The sequence below is a fragment of the Macaca fascicularis genome, chromosome 3, assembly GCF_037993035.2.
Source record: "Macaca fascicularis isolate 582-1 chromosome 3, T2T-MFA8v1.1".
Lineage (NCBI taxonomy): Eukaryota > Metazoa > Chordata > Mammalia > Primates > Cercopithecidae > Macaca > Macaca fascicularis.
In genome coordinates this window covers 73332008-73358989 of record NC_088377.1, presented here as the reverse complement: position 1 = coordinate 73358989, position 26982 = coordinate 73332008, and the positions used below count along the sequence as shown (strand labels likewise).

At 49.1% G+C, this 26982-nt stretch overlaps 1 protein-coding gene across 6 annotated transcripts; it reads left to right on the top strand.

The window, feature by feature from the left end:
• Positions 1–382: 382 nt before the first annotated feature.
• On the top strand, positions 383–24330 carry LOC135970130 (beta-glucuronidase-like). 6 transcript variants are annotated; one of them, XR_012432376.1, is made up of 5 exons: positions 383–611; positions 3373–3457; positions 6213–6330; positions 19696–19874; positions 20145–24330. XR_012432376.1 is itself a non-coding variant. In XM_065541905.1 (5 exons), the coding sequence occupies exons 1-3, from the start codon at positions 559–561 to the stop codon at positions 6262–6264; spliced, it is 249 nt and encodes an 82-aa protein (XP_065397977.1). In that variant the 5' UTR covers positions 383–558; the 3' UTR covers positions 6265–6330; positions 19696–19874; positions 20145–24330. The 6 variants fall into 6 exon arrangements, 2 of the variants coding, with proteins under 2 accessions (XP_065397977.1, XP_065397976.1); XM_065541905.1 differs by having other exon boundaries at positions 6154–6330; XR_012432375.1 differs by lacking the exon at positions 19696–19874 and having other exon boundaries at positions 20145–20650.
• The last annotated feature ends 2652 nt before the right edge of the window (positions 24331–26982 follow it).

Here is a 26982-nt window from a genome sequence, read left to right as displayed (position 1 = left end):
AGCCTTGAACCTTGGGGTTCAAGTAGCTGGGGGGCTGAGGTAGGACTACTGAGACAGGGTCGCGCCATGTTGCTAGACTGCTCGTGGCCTGAAGGGATCCTCCCGCCTTGGTCGCGCCTGGACATATTTTTGTATTTTTGACCGACATAAACACTGCGCTGGGTCAGAGTTTGTCAACTACCTTTCTCCAGCCAGCAACACACAGGACCTGGAGGGGAGGTCGCGGTTACCAGGCTCCACTCTCAGGAGAAAACTGCTCAGCTACTGACACTACCAACTCCGTGACACCGCCGAACACCCCAGCCTGTGACGTCGCCCCAAGGCCCATCCTTGTGACGTCACCGAAGGCGCGCGCTTGTGACGTATAACCGGCAGCTGAGCTGGCATTTTTGTGTCTGCAAGCTTCGGCCCGGCTGCCGCCGCCCATAAGCTACCGGGAGGAGCTTTACGACTTCCCCGCCTGCAGGGCCGGGCGTAGCAAGGACCAGACGCGTCACGAGCAGGCGCTGCGCCCCAACCGGCCGGCTCCTGGCGGGCCCGTTGCGGAGAAGCTCCTCAATGGCCAGCGGCAGCTGCAGCCTCCGCCGTGCACTCGCCTTACCTGATCCCGGGTACGTGCGTCCCACAACACCTCCCCCAGCCAGGGCCCGAGGACCCCCGGGAGCGTTCCCCGCCACCTGGCGCGGCTCATCCTGGGCAGGGTAGGCCCCCTCTGAGGTTGCCCCGCATTAGGGAGCTGCATCGCCGAGCTCGACCTCTCAGGGGCCGTTGTAATCGCATTAAGCCTTTGAAACTTTGTAGCGGTGTAAAAGGGGCTAGAAAACGAAGAAAACATCTTTTTAAAAATATAAGCGATCGGTCGGGCGCGGTGGCCCACGCCTGTAATCCCAGCACTTTGGGAGGTCGAGGCGGGTGGATCACGAGGTCAGGAGTTCAAGACCAGCCTGGCCAGCATGGTGAAACCCCGTCTCTACTAAAAGTACAAAAATTAGCCGGGCGTGGTGGCGGGCCCTGTAATCGCAGTTACTCCGGAGGCTGAGGCAGAGAATTGTTTGAACCCGGGAGGCGGAGGTTGAAGTGTGCCGAGATCGCACCACTGCACTCCAGCCTGGGCGACAGACCGAGACTTTGTCTAAACGTGTGTGTGTGTGTGTGTGTCTGTGTGTGTGTGATCGAGCCCGGCAGGTTGAGATTACACTGAGCCGAGATTATATAAAAGATCAAGCACGGGAGGTTGAGGTTACACTCAGATGAGATTGCCCCATTGCACTCCAGCCTGTGTGACAGAGGGATACTCTGTCTCTAAAACCTTACATGCAAGTGAGAGCTTTTCTTCCAGCGCTCATGCTCAGACTGAAGGAAGTAATTGGGCCGGGCCCAGTGGCTCACGCCCGTAATCCCATACTTTGGGAGGCCGTGGCGGTGGATCGCTTGAGCTCAGGGGTTCCAGACTAGCTTGGGCAACATGGTGAAACCCTGTCCCTACAAAAATACAAAAAATTAGCTGGGCATGGTGGCACGCGCTTGTAGTCCCTGCTGCTTGGAGGGCTGAGGTGGGAGGATCGCTTGAGTCCAGGAGGTGGAGGCTGCACCTCCTGGGCTCAGGCAATCCTTTTCAGCCTCCCAAAGTGCGGGGATTACACTGTATTTTAATGCTTTTTTTGAAAATGGAAACTTTTACAGGCAATTCACTTCCTTCAAGCTAATGATAAGGAAATGATGCTATTCTGTTTTGTTTTCTGTTTGTGTGTGTGTATGTGTGTGTTTTCTTTTTTGAGACAGGGTCTTGCTCTGTTGCACAGGCCAGGTGCAGTGGCTCATGCATGCTTCTAATCCCAGCTACACAGAAGGCTGAGGCAGGAGAATCGCTTGAACCCAGGAGGCAGAGGTTGTAGTGAGCCGAGATCGCACCACAACACTAATGCCAACATGCCCAGCTAACTTTAGCATTTTTTAGTAGAGACTGTGTTTCACCATGTTGGCAAGGCTGGTCTTGGACTCCTGACCTCAGGTTATCCACCTGCCTTGGCCTCCCAAAGTGCTAGGATTACAGGCATGAGGCACTGTGCCCGGCTAATTTTTGTATTTTTAGTAGAGGCGGGGTTTCACCATGTTAGCCAGACTGGCGTTGAACTCCTGGCCTTAAGTGATCCACCTGCCTCAGCCTCCCAAAGTGCTGGGACTACAGGTGTGTGCCACCGTGCCCGGGCCCCCTTTATTCCTTACAATCATGCAGTTCTAACTCAGCATTCAGAGGTAGATTTTTCACTTGCAGCAGAGGCAGTAGAGGTTTTGGAAATGCTCCTTGAGGCAGACACTACACCCCAATTTCATGGAGTGCTTTGGGCTGAGCCAAGTCTGCAGTAGGCAGAAGGCTCTGAGAAGTCGTCCCAGCCTGGACAAAGAACAGTTCAGAGCTCTGGGGCACAGGGGTGTGCTCAGCAGGACTGGGTGGACAGGACCTTTGTTGCGAAGGTGAAGAGCGCAGGCTTCCAGGAGCAGGTGCCTGACAGACAGGCTTCTTTGGGAGGTGGCCAGAGGAGATGTCTGTTTGCTGGGGCAGGAATTGGAGGGAGCCGCCCAGCCTGGAGAGGTTCAGCCAGGCTGTCACAAGGCTTTGAAACTTCCCATCTGAGAGTCTGCACTCCCTGTTTGCTTGATGCATTAATAAATATCCCACCCAAATCTGCAACCATCCACTCCTGTGTTCAAGAGCTGTTTCAGGGAGTCAACCTCATTTTTGGCAGTGTCCAGCCCACTGACCTCAGCTCTGTGTGCCTCGAAGGGTGGCTCTCCTCTGGGGGGATAGGATTCGGAGGCGGGGGGAGAAAGAGTGATGTTAGAGAGCTCGGTCTAGGACTAGAGGATCATGTGCCCTTATGTAAAATACATCTCAAGTTAGGGAAGAAAGCAGTGGCTTTATGCTTTGTGTGTGTGTGTGTGTGTGTGTGTGTGTGTGTGTGTGTGTGTGTGTGTTTTCTTTTGTTTGTTTTGAGACAGGGCTCTATGGACCCAGCTCTATGGATCAGGCTGGACTGCAGTGTGATCCTGGCTCACAGCAACCTTCACCTCCTGGGTTCAAGCAATTCTTATGCCTCAGCCTCCCAAGTAGCTGGTGTTAAACAGATATGTGCCACCATGCCTGGCTAATTTTTGTATTTGTAGTAGAGACAGGGTTTTGCCATGTTGGCCAGGCTGATCTTGAACTCCCAACCTCAAGTGATCTACCCGCCTTGGCCTCCCGAACTGCTGAGATTAAAGGTGTGAGCCATCGTGCCTGGCCCCGTGTTGTGTTCTGATGGGGGAGGATGGGAGGGTGTTCGAGCCCTTCCTGGACTGACGGAACCTGTGTCTTCTGCCTTCTGTGGACAGGATGGTGATTGCTCACGCCAAAGCCTTGGACCCCTCCCGGCCTGTGACCTTTGTGACCAACTCCAACTATGCAGCGGACAAAGGGGTGAGCCTGGGGGTCCCTACCCCATTTTTCCCCACCTTTGCCTGGGCTTGTCCTGAAGTCTGCTCATGGGAACAGCTGGAAAGGACCATGAGCTGCCAGCCAGGGATTTTTTATTTTGTTTTTTTACTTGAAAAGATAGAGACAAGGTCTTGCCATGTTGCCCAGACTGGTCTCGAACTCCTGGGCTCAAGCGATCCTCCTGCCTCAACCTCCCAAAGGGCTGGGGTTACAGGTGTCGGCCACCGCACTCAGCTGCAGCCAGTCTTTTTTCATAGATGGTCTTTGGGTTAATGAGAATTCTCTCCCTGCTTACTCGCCAGGCAGGTGGCTTTCTGAATTCAGGGAGGCTGGGCATAGGGAGATGGGATTTGTTTGCTCAGTTTGGACTCAGCGTTTTTTGCACTTTGATTTAATAGAGTCATAGAATGTCAAAGGTTTAAGGGGGCTTAGAGTTCATCTGGCCCACACCTGGATGTTCAGAATCTCTAGGGGAATTTTTTTCGAAATGGCAGATCTCTGCATTCTGAGATCCTGATTCAGTAACTCCAAAGTTGGAGCCTGCATTTTTCTTTTTCTTCTGTAGAGGCAAGGTCTTACTCTGTTGCCCTGGCTGGAGTGCAGTGGTGCAATCACAGCTCACTGTAGCCTTGAATTACTGGGCCCAAGAGATACTCCTGCCTCATCCTCCCGCCTCATCCTCCCGAGTAACTGGGACTTCAGGTGTGCTGGGCTAATTTTAGATCTTTTTGCAGAGATGGGATTGCACTATATTGCCCAGGCTGGTCTCAAACTCTTGAGCTCAAGTGATCCTCCAGCCTTGGCCTCCCAAAGTGGTGGGATTACAGACACAAGCTGCCATGCCTGGCTGACATTAGCATTCTTTTTTTTTTTTTTCTTGGAGATGGAGTCTTGCTCTGTCGCCCAGGCTGTAGTGCAGTGGTGCAATCTTGGCTTACTGCAACTTCCTCTGCCCGAGTTCAAGCAATTCTCCTGCCTCGGCCTCCAGTGTAGCTGGGATTACAGGCACACGATACCACGCCTGCCTAATTTTTATATTTTTTAGTAGAGACAGGATTTTGCCATGTTGGCCAGGCTTGTCTCGAACTCCTGACCTCAGGTGATCCACCCACCTTGGCCTTCTAAAGTGCTGGGATTACAGGCATGAGCCACCGCACCCAGCCAGCATTCTTACTAGAAAGTAGTGTGTTCAGGACGCATTAGAAACTAGCCAGTTGGACACAGAAGCATCTGCTGCTCAGCCCTGAGCACCAGTTTGCTGAAGCTGATGGTGGTCCTACTTGGTCATCTCTGCCCCGCTCCTAGGTGGGACTCTTTCAGGCCCTCTGCAGCCCACAGTGCCGCCTTATGAAAGCTGCCTCAAGATTCTCTGTGATGGGCCGGGCGCAGTGGCTCAAGCCTGTAATCCCAGCACTTTGGGAGGCTGAGATGGGCAGATCACCAAGTCAGGAGATCGAGACCATCCTGGATAACACGATGAAACCCCATCTCTACTAAAAAATACAAAAAACTAACCGGGCAAGGCAGCGGGCGCCTGTAGTCTCAGCTACTCAGGAGGCTGAGGCAGGAGAATGGCGTAAACCCAGGTGGCGGAGCTTGCAGTGAGCTGAGATCCGGCCACTGCACTCCAGCCTGGGCGACAGAGCAAGAGTCTGTCTCAAAAAAAAGAAAAAAAGATTCTCTGTGATGGCCGGGCATAGTGGCTTACACCTGCAATCCCAACATTTTGGGAGGTCAAGGCGGGTGGATCACTTGAGGTCAGGAGTTAGAGACCAGACCAGCCAGCTGGTGAAACCTTGTTTCTACAAAAAATACAAAAAATTAGCTGGATGTGGTGGCACGCACCTGTAATCCCAGCTACCTGGGAGGCTGAGGCATGAGAAGCACTTGATTGTGGGAGGCAGAGGTTGCAGTGAGCCGAGATGATGACACTACATTCTAGCCTGGGCAACAGAGTGAGACTCTGTATCCAAAACAAAACAGAAAAAGATTTTCTGTGAGAATGACTGCATCGGCCCCTCAGGTTGGAGCGCTTCTCCAGGGCAAGGTAAGTCCAGGGCAAGTCCCAGTGATGGGACTGCTGCCTGGAGAGGAGTCAGCTCCAGTGGCGGGGGCCCTCGGCTTTGGCTGAGGACTGCGCGTTGGCAGCTGCTCTGCCTCTCACAGTCCTTTTCAGCTGCGCACGTCAGTGCAGAGTCACAGGCCTGCCTCCTTTGAGCTACTTTGTGACCGTTTCCTGCCTGTGGGGCAGGGTAATTTCAGGATCTAAATTGGCGAACTTGGATGTTCTCAGTCCCGAGAGGCAGCTCTTCCTCTTCTAGTTTTTTTGTTTGTATGTTTTGTAGAAATGGGGTCATGCGATGTTGCCCAGGCTGGTCTCAAACTTCCGTGCTGAAGCGATCCTCCCACCTTGGCCTCCCAGTGTGCTGGGATTACAGGCATGAGCTACTGTGCCCTGTTAATTGTCTTACTACTATACTTTTAGAGCTGAGGTCTTGATGTGTTGCTCAGGCTGGTCTCGAACTCCTGGCCTCAAGCCATCCTCCTGCCTCAGCCTCCCTGAGTGCCTCGATTACATCCTCTTCTTACCTTCTCTGCCAGAAGAGCCCCCAAAGCATGTGAGTTCTGAATCATGCAGTCTTCTGGGTGCTGAACGGGCTCTCCTGCTCTGGTCCTAGGCTCCGTATGTGGATGTGATCTGTGTGAACAGCTGCTACTCTTGGTATCATGACTACAGGCACCTGGAGTTGATTCAGCTGCAGCTGGCCACCCAGTTTGAGAAGTGGTGAAAGATGTTTCAGAAACCCATTATTCAGAGCAAGTACAGAGCGGAAATGATTGCAGGGTTTCATTAGGTAAGTGCTATTGAACTTTCTGCTTATGTGTTATCTCGGGACAGAGATGTCACTCGCCTCCCCCGGCCTGCCCTGCGCCCACTGCACTGTTCCCCTCTCTTCAGCTTTGGGCTCACCTCCCTCTGTCCCGTCCATATTCCCTTCCTGCCAGCAGCCAGGCCTCTGTCCCACTCGCTTGGTCCTCAGAGGTGGCCTCCTTACCAGCCTTGTTTCCAGACAGCCTCCTATCACCCATGCCCAAGTGGTCTTTCTAAAAAATCCAAATTTGTATTTGTTTGCTTTTGAGACCGGGTCTCTCTCTGTCACCCAGGCTGGAGTGTGGTGGTAAGATCACTTCTACTGCAACCTAAACTTCCTGGGCCCAAGCGATGCTGCCACCTCAGCCTCCTGAGTAGCGGGGATCATAGGCACATGCCAACATGCCTGGCTAATTTTTTTACTTTCATAGAGATGGGGTCTTGCTGTGTTGCCCAAGCTGATCTTGATTCCTGGGCTCAAGTGTTCCTCCTGTCTCACCCTCACAAAGCACTGGGATTACAGGTGTGAGCCACTGTGCCCGGCCACAGATTAAAATTTGGGAGTCCTGTGATTGGCTCCCCCAGGCCCACAGGACAAAGCCGTAATCCCTGGTCAGGACACTCAGTGTCCTCTGCTCTCTCCTGGATTTTCATCCTCTTCTCTCCTCACTCCCAGCCACTGATCTGTTTCCACTGCCCTCGTTGCTCTCCTGCTCTTGCTTAAGCTGTTTCTTCTGCCTGGAATGCCCATGTTGGCACCATAATTGAAGGGATGGCCTGCCCCTCCACACCTGTGGGCGTTTCTTATTAGGTGGAATGAGAGACTTGAGAAAAGAAATGAGACACAGAGACAAAGTATAGAGAAAGAAAAAGTGGGCCCAGGGGACCGGCGCTCAGCATACAGAGGACCCACGCTGGCACCGGTCTCTGAGTTCCCTTAGTATTTATTGATAATTATCTTTACCATCTTAGAAAAAGGGAAGTGGCAGGATAATAGGATCATCATAGGGAGAAGGTCAACAGTAAGACATATGAATAAAGATCTCTGACATAAGTTTAAGGAAAAGTGCTGTGCCTTGATAGGCATATGCAAACATCTCCATAAACCTTTTTAGTGGATAAAGAGCAGCATTGGTTAGCAAGTCCCACCTTTCGCCCTAAGGCGGTTTTCTCCTTTCTCAGTAAACAGAACATACAATCGGGTTTTACACCAAGATGTTCCATTGCCCAGGGTCGGGCAGGAGACAGATGCTTTTCTCTATCTCAACTGCCAAGAGGCCTTCTTTCCTCTTATACTAGTCCTCCTCAGCACAGACCCTTCACGGGTGTCAGGCTGGGGGACGATTAGGTCTTTCCCTTCCCATGAGGCCATATTTCAGACTATCACATGGGGAGAAACCTTGGACAATACCTAGCTTTCCTAGGCAGAGGTCCCTGCGAACTTTGGCAGTGTACGTGTCCCTGGGTACTTGAGATTAAGAGAATGGTGATGACTTTTAACCAGCAAGCTGCCTTCAGGCACTTGTTTAACAAAGCACACCCTGCACAGCCCAAAATCCTTTAAACCTTGAGTCACCACAGCACGTGTCTCTTGTAAGGACAAGGTTGGCGGTAGGGTCACTGATTAACAGCTTCTCAAATGCAGAACAAAATGGAGTTTCTTATGTCTACTTCTTTCTACATAGACACGGTAACAGTCTGATCTCTCTTTCTTTTCCACACAATAATCACCAACTAAAATATCCTTTTCTTTTTGTTTATGTTTTTGGAGATAGGTTCTTACTATGTTGCCCAGGCTGGTCTCGAATTCCTGGACTCAATTGATCTTCCTGCCTTGGCCTCCCAAAGTGCTGAGGTTAGAGGTGTGATCCACTGTGCTAGCCTTTTTTTTTGGTTTTTGACAGGATCTTATTCTGTTGTCCAGGCTGGAGTGCAGTGGTGTCATCATAGCTCACTGCGGCCTTAAACCCCTGGGCTGAAGTGATTCCCCCACCTCAGCCTCCTGAGTAGCTGGGACAACAGACATGAACCACCATGGGCAGCCTATTTTTAAAATTTTGGGGGCCAGGCGCCATGACTCACACCTGTAGTCCTAGCACTTTGGGAGGCTGAGGTGGGCAGATCACGATGTCAGGAGTTCGAGACTGGCCTGGCTAACATGGTGAAAGCCTGTCTCTACTAAAGATACAAAAAATTAGCCGGACAGAGGTTGCAGTTAGCCGAAATTGCGCGATTGCACTCCAGCCTGGGTGACAGGGCGAGACTCCGTCTCAAAAAAAATTTTTTTTTTTTTTGTGGAGATGGAGTCTCGCTCTCAAGCTGATCTTGAGCTCCTGGCCTTAGTGATTCTCACCTCGGACTCTCAAAGTACTGGGAATACGAGCGTGAGTCACACGATGCATGACTGAAAAGATTTCTGTTCACTGGCCGAGTCTCCTCACAGCTGTCCCGCTGTGGGGCGGTTTACCCCGCCTGCTCCAGGCTGAGGGAGGCTTCCCCGTGCTCTGCCCCTGTTGCAGCCCGAACCTGGCTCTCCCAGCGTTCTCGCCAGGCACTGTCATTATTTCTTTGCCTCTATTTGACTGGACTGTGGGCTCAGGAGAGAGAAAGAGTTCTATTTATTGTTGCTTCCCAGGTACTCTGCGATGTCTGACACAGCACGTGCTAAATAATAGTAGCTGGGAGTGCACCACTACACCTGGCTAATTTTTGTATTTTTAGTAGAGACGGGGTTTCACCATGTTGGCCAGGCTAGTCTCAAATTCCTGACCTCAAGTGATCCACCCACCTTGGCCTCCCAAAGTGCTGGGATTACAGGTGTGAGCCACTGCACCCAGCCTACAAGTTTATTTTAGATTTCATGGGAAGAATCAACTTAAGTACTACTTAAGAGAAGTGGAATTCTGGTTCCACTTCTCCCATTATCTTGCTGTGCGAATTTGGAAAGTTAATAATGTCTCTGGGTACTGGGTTTCTTAAAGTAGGCAACATTTACCATCCTGCATTCACAGCATCATTATTAGGAACGAATAAAATATTATGTGTACAACAACAACAAATATTTCAGTCCCCAATACTGAATGGAGAAGGTCATAGTTGTGTTTATGGTGGTTTTTATGTATTTGTGGTCAGGATATAGCTTTGGGCTGAATGTATTTTTAGGTTCTTGCATTTGTAGGGAAAGCAGTATAGACATAGGAAGATTCGGGCTCAGACTGGGTGTGGTGCCTCATGCCTGTGATCCCAGCACTTTGGGAGGCCTAGGTGAGAGGATTTCTTGAGGCCAGGAGTTTGAGATCAACCTGGGCAACATAACAAGACCCCATCTCTACATACACACACAGGAAAACAAAATAAGCCAGGCATAGTGTGCACACCTGTCGTCTTAGCTACTTGAAAGGCTGAGGCAGGAGAATTGCTTGAGCTCAGGAGCTGGAGGCTGCAGTGAGCTATATTTGCACAATTGTATTCCAGCTTGGGTGAGACAGCAAGACCCTGACTTGCTTTCTCAATATAGGGTGACCCCATCTCTACAAAAAGTAATTTTTTAAAATGAGCTGGCCGGGCGCGGTGGCTCAAGCCTGTAATCCCAGCACTTTGGGAGGCCGAGACGGGCGGATCACGAGGTCAGGAGATCGAAACCATCCTGGCTAACACGGTGAAACCCCGTCTCTATTAAGAAATACAAAAAACTAGCCGGGCGAGGTGGCGGGCGCCTGTAGTCCCAGCTACTCGGGAGGCTGAGGCCGGAGAATGACGTGAACCCGGGAGGCGGAGCTTGCAGTGAGCTAAGATCCGGCCACTGCACTCCAGCCTGGGCGACAGAGCGAGACTCCGTCTCAAAAAAAAAAAAAAAAAAAAAAAATGAGCTGGACATGGCGAGGCATGCCTGTGGTCCCAGTTACTCAGGAGGCTGAGGTAAGAGGATCACTTGAACCCAGGAGGTCAAGGCTGCAGTGATCTCTGATCATGCCACTGCACTCCAGCCTGGGTGACAGAGGGAGATGCTGCCTGAAAAGAAAAAAAGATCTGGGGTTGGTGTTCCAGGTAAATACAGATTTGCCAGTGAGTAGGGGGACAGTTGGATATCACTGAAGGGGAACACTTTAGGGAAGACTTTGATCACCACTTCAGTGTTTACCTAGAATGATCCTCCACCCCTACCATCGAACAGTGAACCAGGTTGGGAAGGATAGGGATGCCCACTCCCCACCCCCCAGTTTGAGTAGTTTCTTTATACACATGCACAAAGCAGTGTTCAAAGATTAAGGCAGAGACTCATTCCTTCTGTCACTCAGGCTGGAGTGCAGTGACGCGATCTCAGCTCACTGCAACCTCCACTCCCCTCAGGGTTCAAGCAGTTCTCCTGCCTCAGCCTCCTGAGTAGTAGGAATTACTGGTGTGCACCACCAAGCCCAGCTAATTTTTAGTAGAGACGGTTTCGCCGTGTTCAGGCTGGTCTATGAATCACTCTCTCTGTCTCTGGCTTGGCCTCCTTATCTCCAGGAAGCATCCATGCCAACTCCAGCCTCCTGCCTTAGAACCACACTCTGTCCCCTCGATTCTGCAAGGCCACCTGGCTTTGCTGTGCTCCCTGTCCATTGGGATTAGCCATGGCACCTCTCAGAAGGTGGTGAGTTGGGGCACTCCTACAGCTCACATAATTTGCTGGTCTTCTTTCAGGGATCAATGTCCTGTGTTGTCTATTGTTCAGTATCTGAAAACCCTTGATTCTTCCATTTATCTGATGTTCTAGGCATTTAAGGTTGGAGTGGAACTCTGATCCCTGTTTTACTTTCATGGCTAGAAATGGAAATCTTTTTTTGGCGGGGGGCAGAGTCTTGCTCTGTTGCCCAGGCTGGAGTTCAGTGGCGTGATCTCGGCTCACTGCAACCTCCACCTCCTGGGTTCAAGCGATTCACCTATCTCAGCCTCCTGAGTAGCGAGACTACAGGCGTGTGCCATCATGCCTGGCTAATTTTTTGTATTTTTAGTAGAGATGGGGTTTCACCGTGTTAGCCATGATGGTCTCGATCTCCTGAACTCATGATCTGCCCGCCTCATCCTTCCAATGTGCCGGGATTACAGGTGTTAGCTGCCACCGCACTTGGCCCTTATTTTTAATACGTGATTTAGGATTGCCTTTTCCACATAGACTTCTCCAACTATTCCAGTTTTTATTCTCATTTTTTTTCTCTCTCTCTCTCTCTCTCTCTCTCTATTTGGAGGACATAGAGTAGCTGGGACTACAGGTGCCCGCCACCATGCCCAGCTAATTTTTTTGTATTTTTAGTAGAGATGGGGTTTCACCATGTTAGCCGGGATGGTCTTGATCTCCTTGATCTCCTGACCTCATGATCCGCCTGCCTTGGCCTCCCAAAGTGCTGGAATTACAGATGTGAGCCACTGTGCCTGGCCCATTCTAGAACAAATTTTTAATTATACAACAGCTCAGATCTTGCATGATTATTTTATTTTATTGAGTTGGGGTCTTGCTCTTTACCCAGGCTGGAGTGCAGTGGTGTGATCATGGCTTACTGCAGCCTCAACTTCCCAGACTCAAGCCATCCTCCCCTCTCAGCCTCCTGCATAACTGGGACTACAGATGCAAGCCACCACAGCCGGACTGGCTAATTTTTTTTTTTTTTTTTTTTTTTTTTTGGTAGAGATGGGTTCTCACTATGTTGCTCAGGCTGGTCTCTAACTCCTGGGCTCAAATGATCCTCCTGCTTTGGCCTCCCAAAGTGCTGAGATTATAGGTATGAGCCACTGCACCTAGCTTTGGGTGGTTATGTTAATAAGTGATTCAACTGAACACAACAGCTGAGTTCCAGAATTCTGATGATGAATCCCTAAATATAACCCAAATTAATCCCATGGGACCCAGTTCCAATGAGGCATCACCTTCAAAGAAATATAGTCGTTAAATAAAAACCAAATGTTATCTGATGAATGAATGCTTATGGCTCTCAATTAAGATTACACGTTAGGCTGGGTGCTTACGCCTGTAATCCCAGCACTTTGGGAGGCCGAGCCAGGTAGATCACCTGAGGTCAGAAGTTCGAGACCAGCCTGGCCAACATGGTGAAACCCTGTCTCTACTAAAAATACCAAAAATTAGCTGGGTGTAGTGGTGGGCGCCTGTAATCCCAGCTACTCAGGAGGCTGAGACAGGAGAATCCCTTGAAAGTGGGAGGCGGAGGTTGCAGTGAGCCAAGATCACGCCATTGCACTCCAGCCTGGGCAATAAGAGCAAAACTCCATCTCAAAAGAAAAAAAAAAAGATTACATGTTAGTGCTTCTTGTAGATCTTTCTCTATCCTTTGACACTTTGAATTCCTCATCTTGACAGCTGCCCAGATTCCTCACTTCACCCCCTTCCTCCCACATCCACCAAGAATTCTGCCCTAACCCAGGCCCCAGGCATGCTCAGTGTTTCATTCCCTCTCCCAGGGAGCTGAGCTACCAAAGACTGTGCCTCCAACTCACAGATGAAAAGAGGAGACCAGGCCAGGCATAGTGGCTCACACCTGTAATCCCAGATCTTTAGGAAGTCATGGTGGGAGGATGGCTTGAGGCCAGGAGTTCAAGACCAGCCTGGGCAACATTAGGGGGAGACCTTGTCTCTAAAAAAAAAAAAATTTAAATTAGCCAGGCATGGTAGCATGTTCCTGTGGTTCCAGCTATTCAGGAGGCTGAGGCGGGAGGATCTCTTGAGCCCTAGAGGTCGAGGCTGCAGTGAGCTGTGATTGCACCACTGCACTCCAGCATGGGGGACAGACCAAGACCCTGTCAAAAAAAAGAAGAAAGAAAGAGACACATAAAGAGAGAGAATAAGAGACTTCCTAAGCCTGAACTGGATTTTATTTTTAGGTTTTGTTTTTCTTTTCCTTTTTTTTTTGAGACGGAGTCTAGCTCTGTTGCCTAGGCTGGAGTGCAATGGTGCCATCTCAGCTCACTGCAGCCTCTACCTTCCAGGTTCAAGCAATTCTCCTGTCTCAGCCTCCCGAGCAGCTGGGATTATAGGAGTGTGCTACCACGCTTGGCTGATATTCTATTTTTAGTAGAGACAGGGTTTTACTATGTTAGCCAGGCTGGTCTCAAACTCCGGATTTCAGGTGATCCACCTGCCTCAGCCTCCCAAAATGCTGGAATTACAGATGTGAGCCACCGCACCTGGCCTAACCTGGATTTTAGAAGACATTTGTTCCTGTATTCTCGGACACCCTTCCACCTGGTTGGTAATGGTAATGTGTGCTTGCACAGTGATGTGAGAATCAAAGTGAGAAGACAGATCATCTCATTTAATGTGAGCTTTACATGTCCCTGAATGGTCCATAAAGCAAATGCCACTCTCTCCCGCCATTACAGAGGGAAAACATTGTAGCTTCACAACAGGGACTTGCCTGAAGTCCCACGGCAGAGAGATGTCAGAGCCAGACTCTAGCACGGGTCTTCTGTTGAGAAGTCACGTGTAAAACCCTGCCCCAGAAAGATCCTCATTTCGTCCAGCCACAACGCAGCCACCTTTATTCTACTCCATGGACATTCTGGGTATTTTTTTTAGTATAAATCTGAAAGTTTCAACCAGGGGGGTGCTCCTGATGATCTCTCAACTAATGAGAACCAGACACCCAGTACTCCCCCTGCCCACCGATTCCCTGAGCCCTCTGCATCCTGGGGGTAATTAGTGTGAATTCCAGTTTCTAGCCAATTCTGTTTTCCAATTTTTTTTTTTTTTTTTTTTTGAGGTGAAGTTTTCATTTGCCCAGGCTGGAGTGCAGTGGCACTATCTCGGCTCAATGCAACCTCCGCCTCCCGGGTTCAAGTGATTCTCCTGCCTCAACCTCCTGACTAGCTGGGATTACAGGTGCACGCCACCACATCTGGCTAATTTTTGTGTTTTTAGTAGAGACGGGGTTTCACCATGTTGGCCAGGCTGATCTCAAACTCCTGACCTTGTGATCCGCCCGCCTCAGCCTCCCAAAGTGCTGGGATTACAGGTGTGAGCCACTGTTCCCAGCGTGTTTTTCAAATTTCTGAGCAATCCAGGCACCCACAATTTGGAATGAAGGGCAGATAGTCTGTGTGCCTGCCTGGCTTGATCATAAACTGCAGCCCTCAGACTGCAGAAGAAGAAACTTGTAGATTTTCTGGGTCATTCTCCACCATTTAACACAAAAAGAGATGCAGGCCAGTCATGGTGACTTATGCCTGCAACACTAGCACTTTGGGAGGCTGAGGTGAGAGGACTGCTGGAGACCAAGAGTTCGAGACCAACCTGGCCAACACAACGAGACTGCATATCTTAAAAAAAAAAAAAGAGAGTGAGAGAGATGCAGCAAAGGGTGCCCTTTTCTACACAGGGGCCTCTGTTGCCCAGGCTGGAGTGTACTGGCATGATAGTGATCACAGTTCACTGCAGCCTCAAACTGCTGGGCTCAGGAGATCCTCCTTCCTTGGCCTCCTGAGTAGCTGAGACTACAGGTGCACACCACCACCTAGCTAATTTTTTTTTTCTTTTTATAAGACAGGGTCTCAGTATATTTCCCAAGCTGGTGTTAAACTCCTGGCCTCAAGCAATCCTCCTATCTCAGCCTCCCAAAGTGCTGGAATTATAGGCATGAGCCACTGTGGTATAGTTATCTTTTTTTTTTTTTTTTTTTTTTTTTTTTGAGATGGAGTCTCTCTTGTCTCCAGGGCTGGAGTGCAATGACCCAGTCTCAGCTCACTGCAACCTCCGCCTGCCAGGTTCAAGTGATTCTCCTGCCTCAGCCTCCTGAGTAGCTGGGATTACAGGCACCTGCCACCAAGCCTGGCTAATTTTTTGTCTTTACAGAGACGGGTTTCACCATGTTGGCCAGACTGGTCTTGAACTCCCGACCTCAGGTGATTCAACCGCCTCAGGCTCCCAAAGTGCTGGGATTACAGGCGTGAGCCACTGTGCCTGGTCCCTGGTACATTTTTCGGCAACACTTTTCTGCCTTTGCAAGGGGCTGAATGCACAGCTTCTCGCTGAAAAGCCAAGATGTAAAGGCAGTATGACAAGTGGAAATCCAATCTCCACAACTCACTGGGTAATCAGAGGTAAGTTCTGGGTCTTGCTGAGTTGTTTCTCTGCCCCTAAATTGGGGGCCAGGAGAACTCCCTTGCTCAAGGCCCTACTTTGGGCTGCTGTGAGAATCCCATGTGGCCACGCAGGTGAAGGGCCATCAATGTGGCCTCTGGTTTTCCTCAGGAATTCTCCTCGTGGCAGATTCCACAGCTTCCACGGCCGCGTGTGGTGGCTTATGCCTATAATCCCAGCACTTCTGGAGGCCAAAGCAGGTGGGTCACCTGAGGTTAGCAGTATGAGACAGCCTGGCCAACATGGCGAAATCTCATCTCTACTAAAAATGCAAAAAATTAGCTGGGCATGGTGGCAGATGCCTGTAATCCCAGCTACTCAGGAGGCTGAGGCAGGAGAATCACTTGAACCTGAGAGGTGGAGTTTGCAGTGAGCCAAGATCATGCCACTGCCCTCCAGCCTGGGCAATAAGAGTGAAACTGTCTCCAAAAAAATAAATAAAATTTTTAAAAAACCCACAAAAATTAGCCAGGCATGGTCACACGCCTGTAGTCTCAGCTGCTCGGAAGTCTGAGGCAGGAGAATCGCCTGAACCTCGGAGGTGGAGGTTACAGTGAGCTGAGATCGTGCCACTGCCCTCCAGCCTGTGCGACCGAGAGAGGCTCCGTCTGATTGTTTAAAAAAAAAAAAAAAAGATTCCGCAGTCTCTAGATATCAATTTGTTGTGCTCCTGACAGCCCTGGAAGCCCTCCTAGGTGCATTTAAGGCCTACCCCCCACCCCTCAACTGAGCCAGCACCCACAGGCCATGGGACCAGCTGCCATTGCTCCTACCAGCAGCTCAGGCCAAAGCCAGCAGAGACAAGCTCTTTACAACCCTCACTCCCTCCTCTGTGGGGACAGACAGGGCCTGTGAAAGACTCCAATCACTCCAGCTTCCAGTGATCCTACAAGCCTTTCTGCTATACCCAATCTCTAAAGGAGAGCTGAGAAATACAACATATGCATTTTCTCATCCCCAGTGCCCCTACCCTGGGATGGGGTGCTAAGGGGCAGCCAGGCCCCTCACATGTCCAGCTGGGATCAAACTGGCAGAGCCCATCAACAGATGAGTGGATAAAGAAAAATGTAGTGTGTATATATTATGGAATACTACTCAGCCTAAAAAAAAAAAAAAAAAATGAGGCCGGGTGTGGTGGCTCACACCTGTAATCCCAGCACTTTGGGAGGCTAAGGCAGGTGGATCACTTGAGGCCAGGAGTTTGAGACCAGCCTGATGAACATGGTGAAACCCCATCTCTACTAAAATTACAAAAATTAGCCAGGCGTGGTGGCACATGCCTGTAGTCCCAGCTACTAGGGAGGCTGAGGTGGGAGGATCACTTGAACCCAGGAGACAGAGGTTGTAGTGAGCCAAGATCATGCCACTGCATTCTAGCCTGGGTGACAGAACAAGATTTCATCTATAAATGAATGCATGAATGAATGAATGAAATAGAGGCAGGTTGAGGTGGTTCATGTCTGAAGTCCCAGCACTTTGGGAGGCCAAGACAGGAGGATTGCTTGAGGCCAGGAATTCAACACCAGCCTGGGCAACATAATGAGACCCCCATCTCTACGAAAAATTTAAAAATTAGCCGGGTGTGGTGTTGCACACCTGTAGTCTTGGGACTACTTGGGAGGCTGAGGTGGGAGGATTGCTTGAACCTGGGAGGCCAAGGCTGCAGTGAATCATGTACTGCTGCACTCCAGCCTGAGTGACAGAGAAAGATCCTGTCTCCAAAACAGAAAGAATGATGTCTTTTGCAGCAACTTGGATGAAACTGGAGGCCATTGTCCTTAGTGAAGTAACTCAGGAACAGAAAACCAAATGCTGCACATTCTCACCAATAAGTGGGGGTTAAGCTATGGGTACGCAAAGACATACAGAGTGGGGACATTGGAGATTCAGAAGGAGGATGATGTTAGGTGGTGACGGATGAAAAACTACTTATTGGATACAAAGTACGCTACTCAGGTGACAGATGCTGTAAAATCCTAGACTTCACCACGATAGAATTCTTCCATGTCTCCAAAAACCACTTGTACCCTTCAAGCTATTGAAATGGAAAAACTTAAAAATAAATTTTTGCGGCTGGGCACGGTATCTCACGCCTGTAATCCCAGCACTTTGGGAGGCCGAGGCGGTCAGATCACGAGGTCAGGAGATCGAGACTATCCTGGCTAACACGGTGAAACACTCTACTAAAAATACAAAAAATTAGCCAGGTTTGGCAGGTGCCTATAGTCCCAGTTACTTGGGAGGCTGAGGCAGGAGAATGGTGTGAACCTGGGAGGCAGAGCTTGCAGTGAGCCGAGATAGTGCCACTGCACTCCAGCCTGGGGGACAGAGCGAGACTCCATTTCAAAAAATAAAAATAAATAAGTAAATTTTTGCCAGGGCACAGTGGCTCATGCCTGTAATCCTAACACTTTGGGAGACTGAGGCAGGTGGATCACCTGGGGTCAGGAGTTCGAGATCAGCCTGGCCAACATGGCGAAACCCTGTCTCTACTAAAAACTTAGCTGGGCACGGTGGCATGCGCCTGCAATTTCAGCTACTGTAGGGGCTGAGGCAGGAGAATTGCTGGGAGATGGAGGTTGCAGTGAGCCAAGATTGTGCTACTGCACTCCAGTCTGGGTAACAGAGCGAGACTCCATCTCAAAAATAAATAAATAAATAAATTTTTAGGCCAGGCGCGGTGGCTCAAGCCTGTAATCCCAGCACTTTGGGAGGCCGAGACGGGCGGATCACGAGGTCAGGAGATCGAGACCATCCTGGCTAACACGGTGAAACCCCGTCTCTACTAAAAAATACAAAAAACTAGCCGGGCGAGGTGGCTGGCGCCTGTAGTCCCAGCTACTCGGGAGGCTGAGGCGGGAGAATGGCGTGAACCCGGGAGGCGGAGCTTGCAGTGAGCTGAGATCCGGCCACTGCACTCCAGCCTGGGTGGCAGAGCGAGACTCCGTCTCAAAAAAAAAAAAAAAAAAAAAAAAATGTTTTGAGACAGTCTTGCTCAGTTTCCCAAGTTGAAGGGCAGCGGTGCTATCAGCCTCCTGGGCTCAAGTGATCCTCTCACCTCAGCTTCCTGAATACCTTGGACTACAGGCTCGTGCCATCACACCTGACTAATTTTTGTAATTTTTGCAGGGATGGGGTCTTACTATGTTGCCTAAGCTGGTCTTGAACTCCAGGCTCAAGTGACCCTCCTGCCTTGGCCTCCCAGCTAACTGGGATTACAGGCACGTACCACCATACCTGGCTAATTTTTTATTTGTTGTAGAGGTGGGCTGTCACTATATTGCCCAGGCTAGTCTCAAACTCCTGGCCTCAAGCAGTCCTCCTACCTTGGTCACCCAAAATGCTGGGATTACAGGTGTGAGCCACCGCATCTGGCCAAAATTTTTTTTTTTTTTTTTTTTTTGAGACGGAGTCTCGCTCTGTCGCCCAGGCTGGAGTGCAGTGGCCGGATCTCAGCTCACTGCAAGCTCCGCCTCCCGGGTTTACGCCATTCTCCTGCCTCAGCCTCCCAAGTAGCTGGGACCACAGGCGCCCGCCACCTCGCCCGGCTAGTTTTTTTATATTTTTAGTAGAGACGGGGTTTCACCATGTTAGCCAGGATGGTCTCGATCTCCTGACCTTGTGATCCGCCCGTCTCGGCCTCCCAAAGTGCTGGGATTACAGGCTTGAGCCACCGCGCCCGGCCCAAAAATTTTTTTAAAAAAGAAAAACTAGTGGCCGGGAATGGTGGCTCACACCTGTAATCCCAGCACTTTGGGAGACCGAGGCAGGTGGATCTCCTGAGGTCAGGAGTTCGAGACCAGCCTGGCCAACATGGTAACCCCCGTCTCTACTAAAAATACAAAACTTAGCCAAGTGTGGTAGCTCTTGCCTATAATCCCAGCTACTCAGGAGGCTGAGGCAGGAGAATCGCTTGAATTTGGGGGACAGTGGTTTCAGTGAGCCGAGATCGTGCCACTGCTCTTTAGCCTGGGTGTCAGAGTAAGACTCTGTCCCATAAATAAATAGAAAAAATAAATTGGCAGAGCCACACAGAGTGTAAGAAACTAATCAGATCTGTTCAGCTGGAAAAACAGTTTTGCACAACTGTGTCTATTTTCCCCCCATGGAGTTTCACACCTTGATGCAAACGGGGAGATTGTGGGAAAGTGGAATTAATGTTAATTTGCATTTCTGACCTTGGAGGGGTAGGTGAAATGCGCCTTCTTTTCTCTGGCATAGATAAGACAGTGGCACTCTGAGAGGCTCAAAAGGAAGCTTCCTCCCCCAAAAGCCATCCCCAGCATAACCGCAAAACAAAAATGGCGCATCTCAGAAGGACCTTGGTGGTGTCGTTGGAAGGTTGATCAACAAGAATGACACCTGCAAGCTGTAATTGCACTTGCGTTCCCTGACATACGGTAGGTGCCCCATAAACATCTGATGGGATGAATTAATAAGCGAATGAGCTCTTTACTCAATGGTCCAACCCCAAACCAGCATCCCTCAACCAGTCCTTCCATAACCATCTAGGTGAGGGGGGGTTGTTAATGGAAAAAGGTAAGAACAAAATTTTCAAACTCCCCTGTTAGCGTCACAATAATTCATGCTCATCTGCATCTAATAAAATATGGAAGCAATTTTACAGGAACATTTTGTGCTTTAGCGATTCATTTAACTCTTTCCTCCAGGGGGCAAGTCGTATATCCTCATCCAGATATGTGGGAAGTTCCGTGAATACATCTGCAAATATCTTATGATGAGATGCTCTTCTCCCCGCCGGGCGCCTGACTGTGGTGAAGGGAAGCTTGAACGTGAACACCAACCGGGCTTACGCTGACCTCCTCTCCTACCCATGGTTTCGTGCCCGTGTCTGTCCCACTGCCAGAGTAACCTGAAATTACTAGAGGAGGTGAGCGCTGAAGTCACAGAGCCAAGGATATTGTCCTCTAGAGCCAAGTCCACCCCTTTACTTGGCAGGGCCTCCAAGAGATGAGCTGCTGTCCACCCCATCAGCCCTCACCACCAGACCACCAGGAAGGACAGACGCTCAGGTGCCAGAGCTGCTGCCACCGTCCCCCAAGACACCACAAACAGTCCCTTCACTGTTTCCAACTGTGTCCGCCTCTGCGCGCTGCCCCCAAACTCCTTGCAGATTTGAAAACTGAGGAATAAAAATGAGCAACGCTTGCCCTGAGCCGCCTATTGCTCCATTCACATCCTGATTTTCTGGGTCACCAATTTTCCAGTTTTTTTTTAATTAAACTCTTCATTTTCAGATGATTGTGGATTCACATGTGGTTGTAAGAAGTACTACAGAGAGCTCTTGAACTGTCTTCCCTGCTTCCCCTGCAGTGGTAGCATCTTGCAAAACTATAGTACAATATTGGGTTATCTTTTTGTGGTGGTTTTGTTTTGTTTTGCTATGAGATGGAGTCTCGCCCTGTCTGGAGGCTGGGGTGCAGTGGCATGATCTCAGCTCACTGCAACCTCCACCTCCCAGGTTCAAGCAATTCTCCTGCGTCATAATCCCAGGGAGCTGGGATTACAGGTGCCCGCCACCACACCTGGCTAATGTTTTTGTATTTTTAGTAGAGACGGGGTTTCACCATGTTGGCCAGGCAGGTTTCAAACTGCTGACCTCAGGTGATCTGCCCGCTTTGGCCTCCCAAAGTGTTAGGATTACAGGCGTGAATCACTGTGCCTGGCCCAATTTTTTTTTTTTTTTTTGGTAGAGGGCCTTACTCTGTCACCCAGGCTGGAGTGTAATGGCACAATCATAGCTCACTGCAACCTCTACCTCCTGGGCTCAAGCAGTCCTCCCCAGCTTCAGCCTTCCAGGTAGCTGGGACTACAGGTGCGCACCACTATGTTCGGCTACTGTTTAAAAATTTTTTGTAGAGATGGGGTCTTGCTATGTTGCCCAGGCTGGTCTCAAACTGGCCTCAAAGGATCCTCCCACCTTGGTTTCCCAAAGTATTGGGATTATAGGCATGAGCCACCACTCCTGGCTGGTCTGCAATTTTTTTTAAATGTAATATCCTATCCTTATTTTATAATATTTGGTAGGAAGCTTATTTTCACCAAACAGATTCTTGACCCCACCTGCCCACTCTAAAATCTGCTTGACTTGTTTACCCGATATTTCCCATCTGGATAAAGGGCGCTCATTGCGCAAGTCCCAGCCCACATGCAGGAGTGATTCCTCTCTCTTCCCTGCTTTCTCCCACCCAAATCCCAAATATCAGCCAGTCTTACGGATCCTAGCCAAAAAGTCCGGAATTCACCCACTTCTCACATCCTCTTCCACGATGACCCTGACGTTACCCGCTGGCCCTGCCCTTCAGCAGAACTCCCTGTGGAACTTCTGGGGCCCAGTGAAAAACCAACACAGGGAGCCCCCTGTACAAAAATTATTAAGAATTTCAAGCCGGGCATGGTGGCCTCGACCCGGGAGTTCAAGACCAGCCTGGGCAACATAGCAAGACCCCCACCTCTAAAAAAAAATTATTTTAATTAACTGGGCATGGTGGCCGCACCTGTAGTCCCAACTACTCAGGAGGCTGAGGCAGGAGGATCGCTTGAGCTCAGGAGCTTGAGTCTGCAGTGAGCTGTGATCACGCCACTGCAGTTTAGCCTGGGGAACAGAGAAAGAGACCTTGTCTCTAAAATATTTAAAAGAATTCAATATGGCAGCAGCCAAGCATTAATCTGGTCAAGGGATTAATGCTTCTAAGCCCAGGGACTCTGTGGATTGCACAGGTCCACACACATGAAGCTGGCCCTGCCCCTCCAAGACCACCAGGAACACACTGACAGCTGAACAAAGTGATGCGATGCAAGAAGAGCACACAGATCATGGAAAACCCTAGGGCACATCACTAAGGATGTATTTAGGATTCATGCTGGTGTTGTATGCTTTGGAAAATAGCACAAGGAAGCAAGGCTTTGCTCTGGATTGCATGTTATTAAGAACCAGGTCATTCCACAACTGAGCATCTTTTTTTTTCTTTTTTTTTTTTAATTTAATTTTATTTTACGTTCTGGGATACATGTGCAGAACATGCAGGTTAAATATGTGCCATGGTGGTTTGCTGCACCTATGGAACCATAGGTATTAAGCCCCGCATGCATTAGCTGTCTATCTGGTGCTCTCCCTCCCCTGCCCCTCCAACAGGCCCCAGTGTGTGATGTTCCCCTCCCTGTGTCCATGTGTTCTCATTGTTCAGCTCCCACATAAAACTGAGAAATGCGGTGTTTGGTTTTCTGTTCCTTGCTGAGGATAATGGCTTAGCTCCATCCATATCTCTGCAAAAGACATGATCTCATTCCTTTTTATGGCTGTGTAGTATTCCGTGGTGCATATGTACCACATTTTCTTTATCCAGTCTATCATTGATGGGCATTTAGGTTGATTCCATGTCTTTGCTATTGTGAAGAGTGCTGCAATGAACATACGTGTGCATGTATCTTTATAATAGAATGATTTCTGTTTCTTTGGGAATATACCCAGTAATGGGATTGCTGGATCAAATGGTATTTCTGGTTCTAGGTCTTTGAGGAATCGCCACACTATCTTCCACAATGGTTGAACTAATTTACCTTCCCATCAACAGTGTAAAAGCATTGCTATTTCTCCACAGCCTCACCAGCATCTGTTGTTTCTTTTTAATAATTCCATCCTGACTGGCCTGAGATGGTATCCACAATTGAGTATCTTGATAATTCTTTTTTTTTTTTTTTTTGAGACTGTGTCTTGCTCTGTTGCCCAGGCTGGAGTGCAGTGGCACAACTATAGCTCACTGCAGTCTCAATCTCCTGGACTCAAGTGATCCTCCTGCCTCAGCTTCTCTAAACGCGTTTCTCCTCCTCTGTGCTCTGTCCCAAAGAGCCACCCATCATTCTCTACCTAAGTCATTCAAATCCCTGACTCCTCCTTCTCCTTTATCACCCCACTGTCTGTGTCAAAGTCCCGTATATTTTGAGACAACTGTTCCCCACGTTCCATTCCTTTTTTTTTTTGAGACAGAGTCTCGCTGTGTCACCATGTGGAGTGCTGTGGCTCAGTCTCGGCTCACTGCAACCTTCGACTCTCTGGTTCAAGCAGTTCTCCTGCCTCAGCCTCCCGAGTAGCTGGGATTACAGGCACATGCCACCACGCCCAGCTAATTTTTGTAGTTTTAGTAGACACAGGGTTTCACCATGTTGGCCAGGATGGTCTCGATCTCCTGACCTCGTGATCCTCCCGCCATGGTCTCCCCAAGTGCTGGGATTACAGGAGTGAGCCACTGTGCCTGGCTTCCATTTTTCACAAATGTTACCTTGCCTCAGGTCAGCCTCATGTCTTGCCTGAATCACTGAAATTGTTTGTCATTTGTTTTGCCTCCTGACAAGTTTGCTAGCTAATATACTACTGAGAGATTTCTAAGTATAAGGCCCACTCCATGACCTCAAAAAACTTACCCTTCTCTCTGGTGGGAGGGAAGAACACATGAGCAAATAATTACAATCGTATCCCATGAGAGGCTTGCAATGAGAGAGGGGAGAAGCATAGTTACTATGGGATCATGGAGGAAGACTAGCCAATTCTACCACCAACCCATCCCTCAAAAACTATGCAGGTGAGGCCGGGCATGGTGGTTCATGCCTGTAATCCCAGCACTTTGGGAGGTCAAGGCAGGCAGATCAAGAGGTCAGGAGTTTGAGACCACCCCGCCTCAGCCTCCCAAAGTGTTGGGGTTACAGGCGTGAGCCACCATGCACGACCCGTAGTTCATTCTTTAAAATTCTTCTATTTTCCTGTTTTGTAATATATACAACATATTAGTACTTGGGTACATGTAAATAATTTCTAAATAAAAATATACATATATTGAATTGTGTGTGTCTTTTAAAATTTAATTTTCAGTTGATGGCGTGCAACAACAGAAAGCTTCAAAGGCCAATAACCTACCTCCTGTGTCAGTCAGTTCTCCAGAGAAAGAGAACTGATAGGATTTATTTATCTTTTCTCTCTCCCCTAGGGATGAGTGTTATGAGAGAGAGAGAAAGAGAGTTGAAGAAATTGGCTTATATGATTGTAGGGACTGGTAAGTCCAAAATGTATAAGGGCAGGCTGGAAACTGGGGCAGAATTAGTCTGTCACAGTCTTGAGGTAGAGTTTGTTCTTCTCCAGAAAACCTCAGAGATGGAGTTTCACTCTTGTTGCCTGAGCTGGAGTACAATGACACGATCTCAGCTTACTGCAACCTCTGCCTCCCCGGTTCAAGTGATTCTTTTGTCTCAGCCTCCTGAGTAGCTGGGATTACAGGTGCCCGCCACCACGCCCAGCTAATTTTTGTATTTTTAGTAGAGATGGTGTTTCGCCATGTTGGCCAGGCTGGTCTTGAACTCCTGACCTCTGGTGATCTGCCTGCTTTGGCCTCCCAAAGTGCTGGGATTATAGGTGTGAGCTACTGTGCCTGGCCCTCAGTTTTACTCTTCAGGCCTTCAACTGAAAGAAGAATCCATGGGTGGGAAGAGGAATCCACCCATTTCACAGACTTTACTTAAGCCCCCTTCACTTAAAGCTACTTTAAAGTCTATGGATTGTTCCGGTGTGGTGGCTTACACCTGTAATCCCAGCACTTTGGGAGACCAAGGCGGGCGGATCACCTGGGGCAGGAGAATCGCTTGAACCTGGGAGGCGGAGGTTGCAGTGAGCCGAGATCATGCCACTGCACTCCAGCCTGGGCAACAGAGCAAGACTCCGTCTCAAAAATAAGAAGTAGTCAATGGATTGGAGCTGTTAATCACATCCACAAGACACCTTCACAGAAACACTTAGATTAGTGTTTGATTCCATAAGTGGGTACCACAGCCTAACCAGGTTGACACATAAAACTCACCACCCTACCCTGTTGCCAGGTTCCCTAAATTGGCATCCCAATTCTAGTCTCCCCTGTTCTGAGCGCCTTCTGTGCCACTTCCAGGCTAAGCTTACTAAAGGAAATCTCTGGCCAGGTCCCTGCTTAACTTCCACCACCCCGAGATGTTTAGACTGACATCTGCTGCTCTTTATAGACTGTGGTTCAAGCTCCCCCTATCCCTCTCCCCTGGCTTTCTGTCAACATGAACATCTCATTCGTGCTCACTCTTCCTGCGGCTCTCCACCCTATCACACCCCCACACCTGGGCTTTTCTGTAACTGTGCCCTGTGTTAGGCCATTCTCGCTTTGCTATAAAGAAATACCTGAGACTGGGTAATTTATAAAGAAGAGCTCCTGGTTCTGCAGGAGGTATAGGAAGCATGGAGGAATCTGCTTTTGGGAAGGTTTGAGGGAGCTTTCAATAATGGCGGGAAGCAAAGGGGGACGCAGGCACTTCACATGGCTGGAGAAGGAGCAAGAATGGGGGAGGAGGGTGGGGGCGGTGCTACACACTTTTAAACCACCAGATCTCGAAATAACTCATGATCATGAGAACAGCACCAAGTTTAGTGTTAAACCATTCATGAGAAATCCACCCCCATGACTCAATCACCTCCTACCATGCCCCACATCCAACACAGGGAATTACAATTGAACATGAGATTTGGGTGGGAACACACATCCAAACCACATTACAGCCCGTAAAAACATGCCATTCCCATCAGTTGGTACATATTTGGCTTTGCCTGTCAAATTCCTACACTCTTCAATCAATATGTCTACTCTCCAACCTTACCTTACTCTGAAATGTGCTTCTTCCACTGTATTTCTGGGGCTCAGTTAATGCATTACTTCCCCTGGCATAAGCTAGAAACTGCAAATACAAATTAAATAGACCGCAGAGTATGGGAAGATATTCCCAGTGCCTAAAACAGTCAAGGGAATAATTTCTAGAGTATACAAAGAAATCCTCCAATGACAAAAGGACAGAAAAAAAGTAGAAAAATAGGCCAAAGATATTTCAAGGCAATTCGCGGAAGAAGGAGCTCTGGTAGGCAAAAAAGAATATAGATAAATACATAAATGAAAAGTAGAACAGCATTGAGATGCTGTCTTATAATGGCCCAGTTGGCAAAAATTAGACAATACCAAATATTGTACAGCAGATGACTGACTTCATGTCTTTCTCTGTCTTTATCACTCTATTGATTTTTGGAGTCATCGAATTCCTTAGCTCAACTTTGTTTCTGAACCTTATACATGCAAATCCAACCCATTTTAGACATCTCTGCTTCAAAGATCCATTGGTTTGTTAAATACAACATGTCCCAAACTGAACCTGTGCTATGCTTCTCTAAATGTGTTTCTCCTCCTCTGTGCCCTGTCCCAAAGAGCCACCCATCATTCTCTACCTAAGTCATTTAAATCCCTGACTCCTCCTCCTTCACCCCCACCGTCTGTGACAAAGTCCTGTATATCTTCCAGCTAAAGCGTAGCAGACATCTGATGCCCACATTCCATTCTTTTTTTTGAGACAGAGTCTTGTTCTGTCGCCAGGCTGGAGTGCTGTGGCATGATCTCAGCTCACTGCAACTTTTGACTCCCTGGTTCAACCAATTCT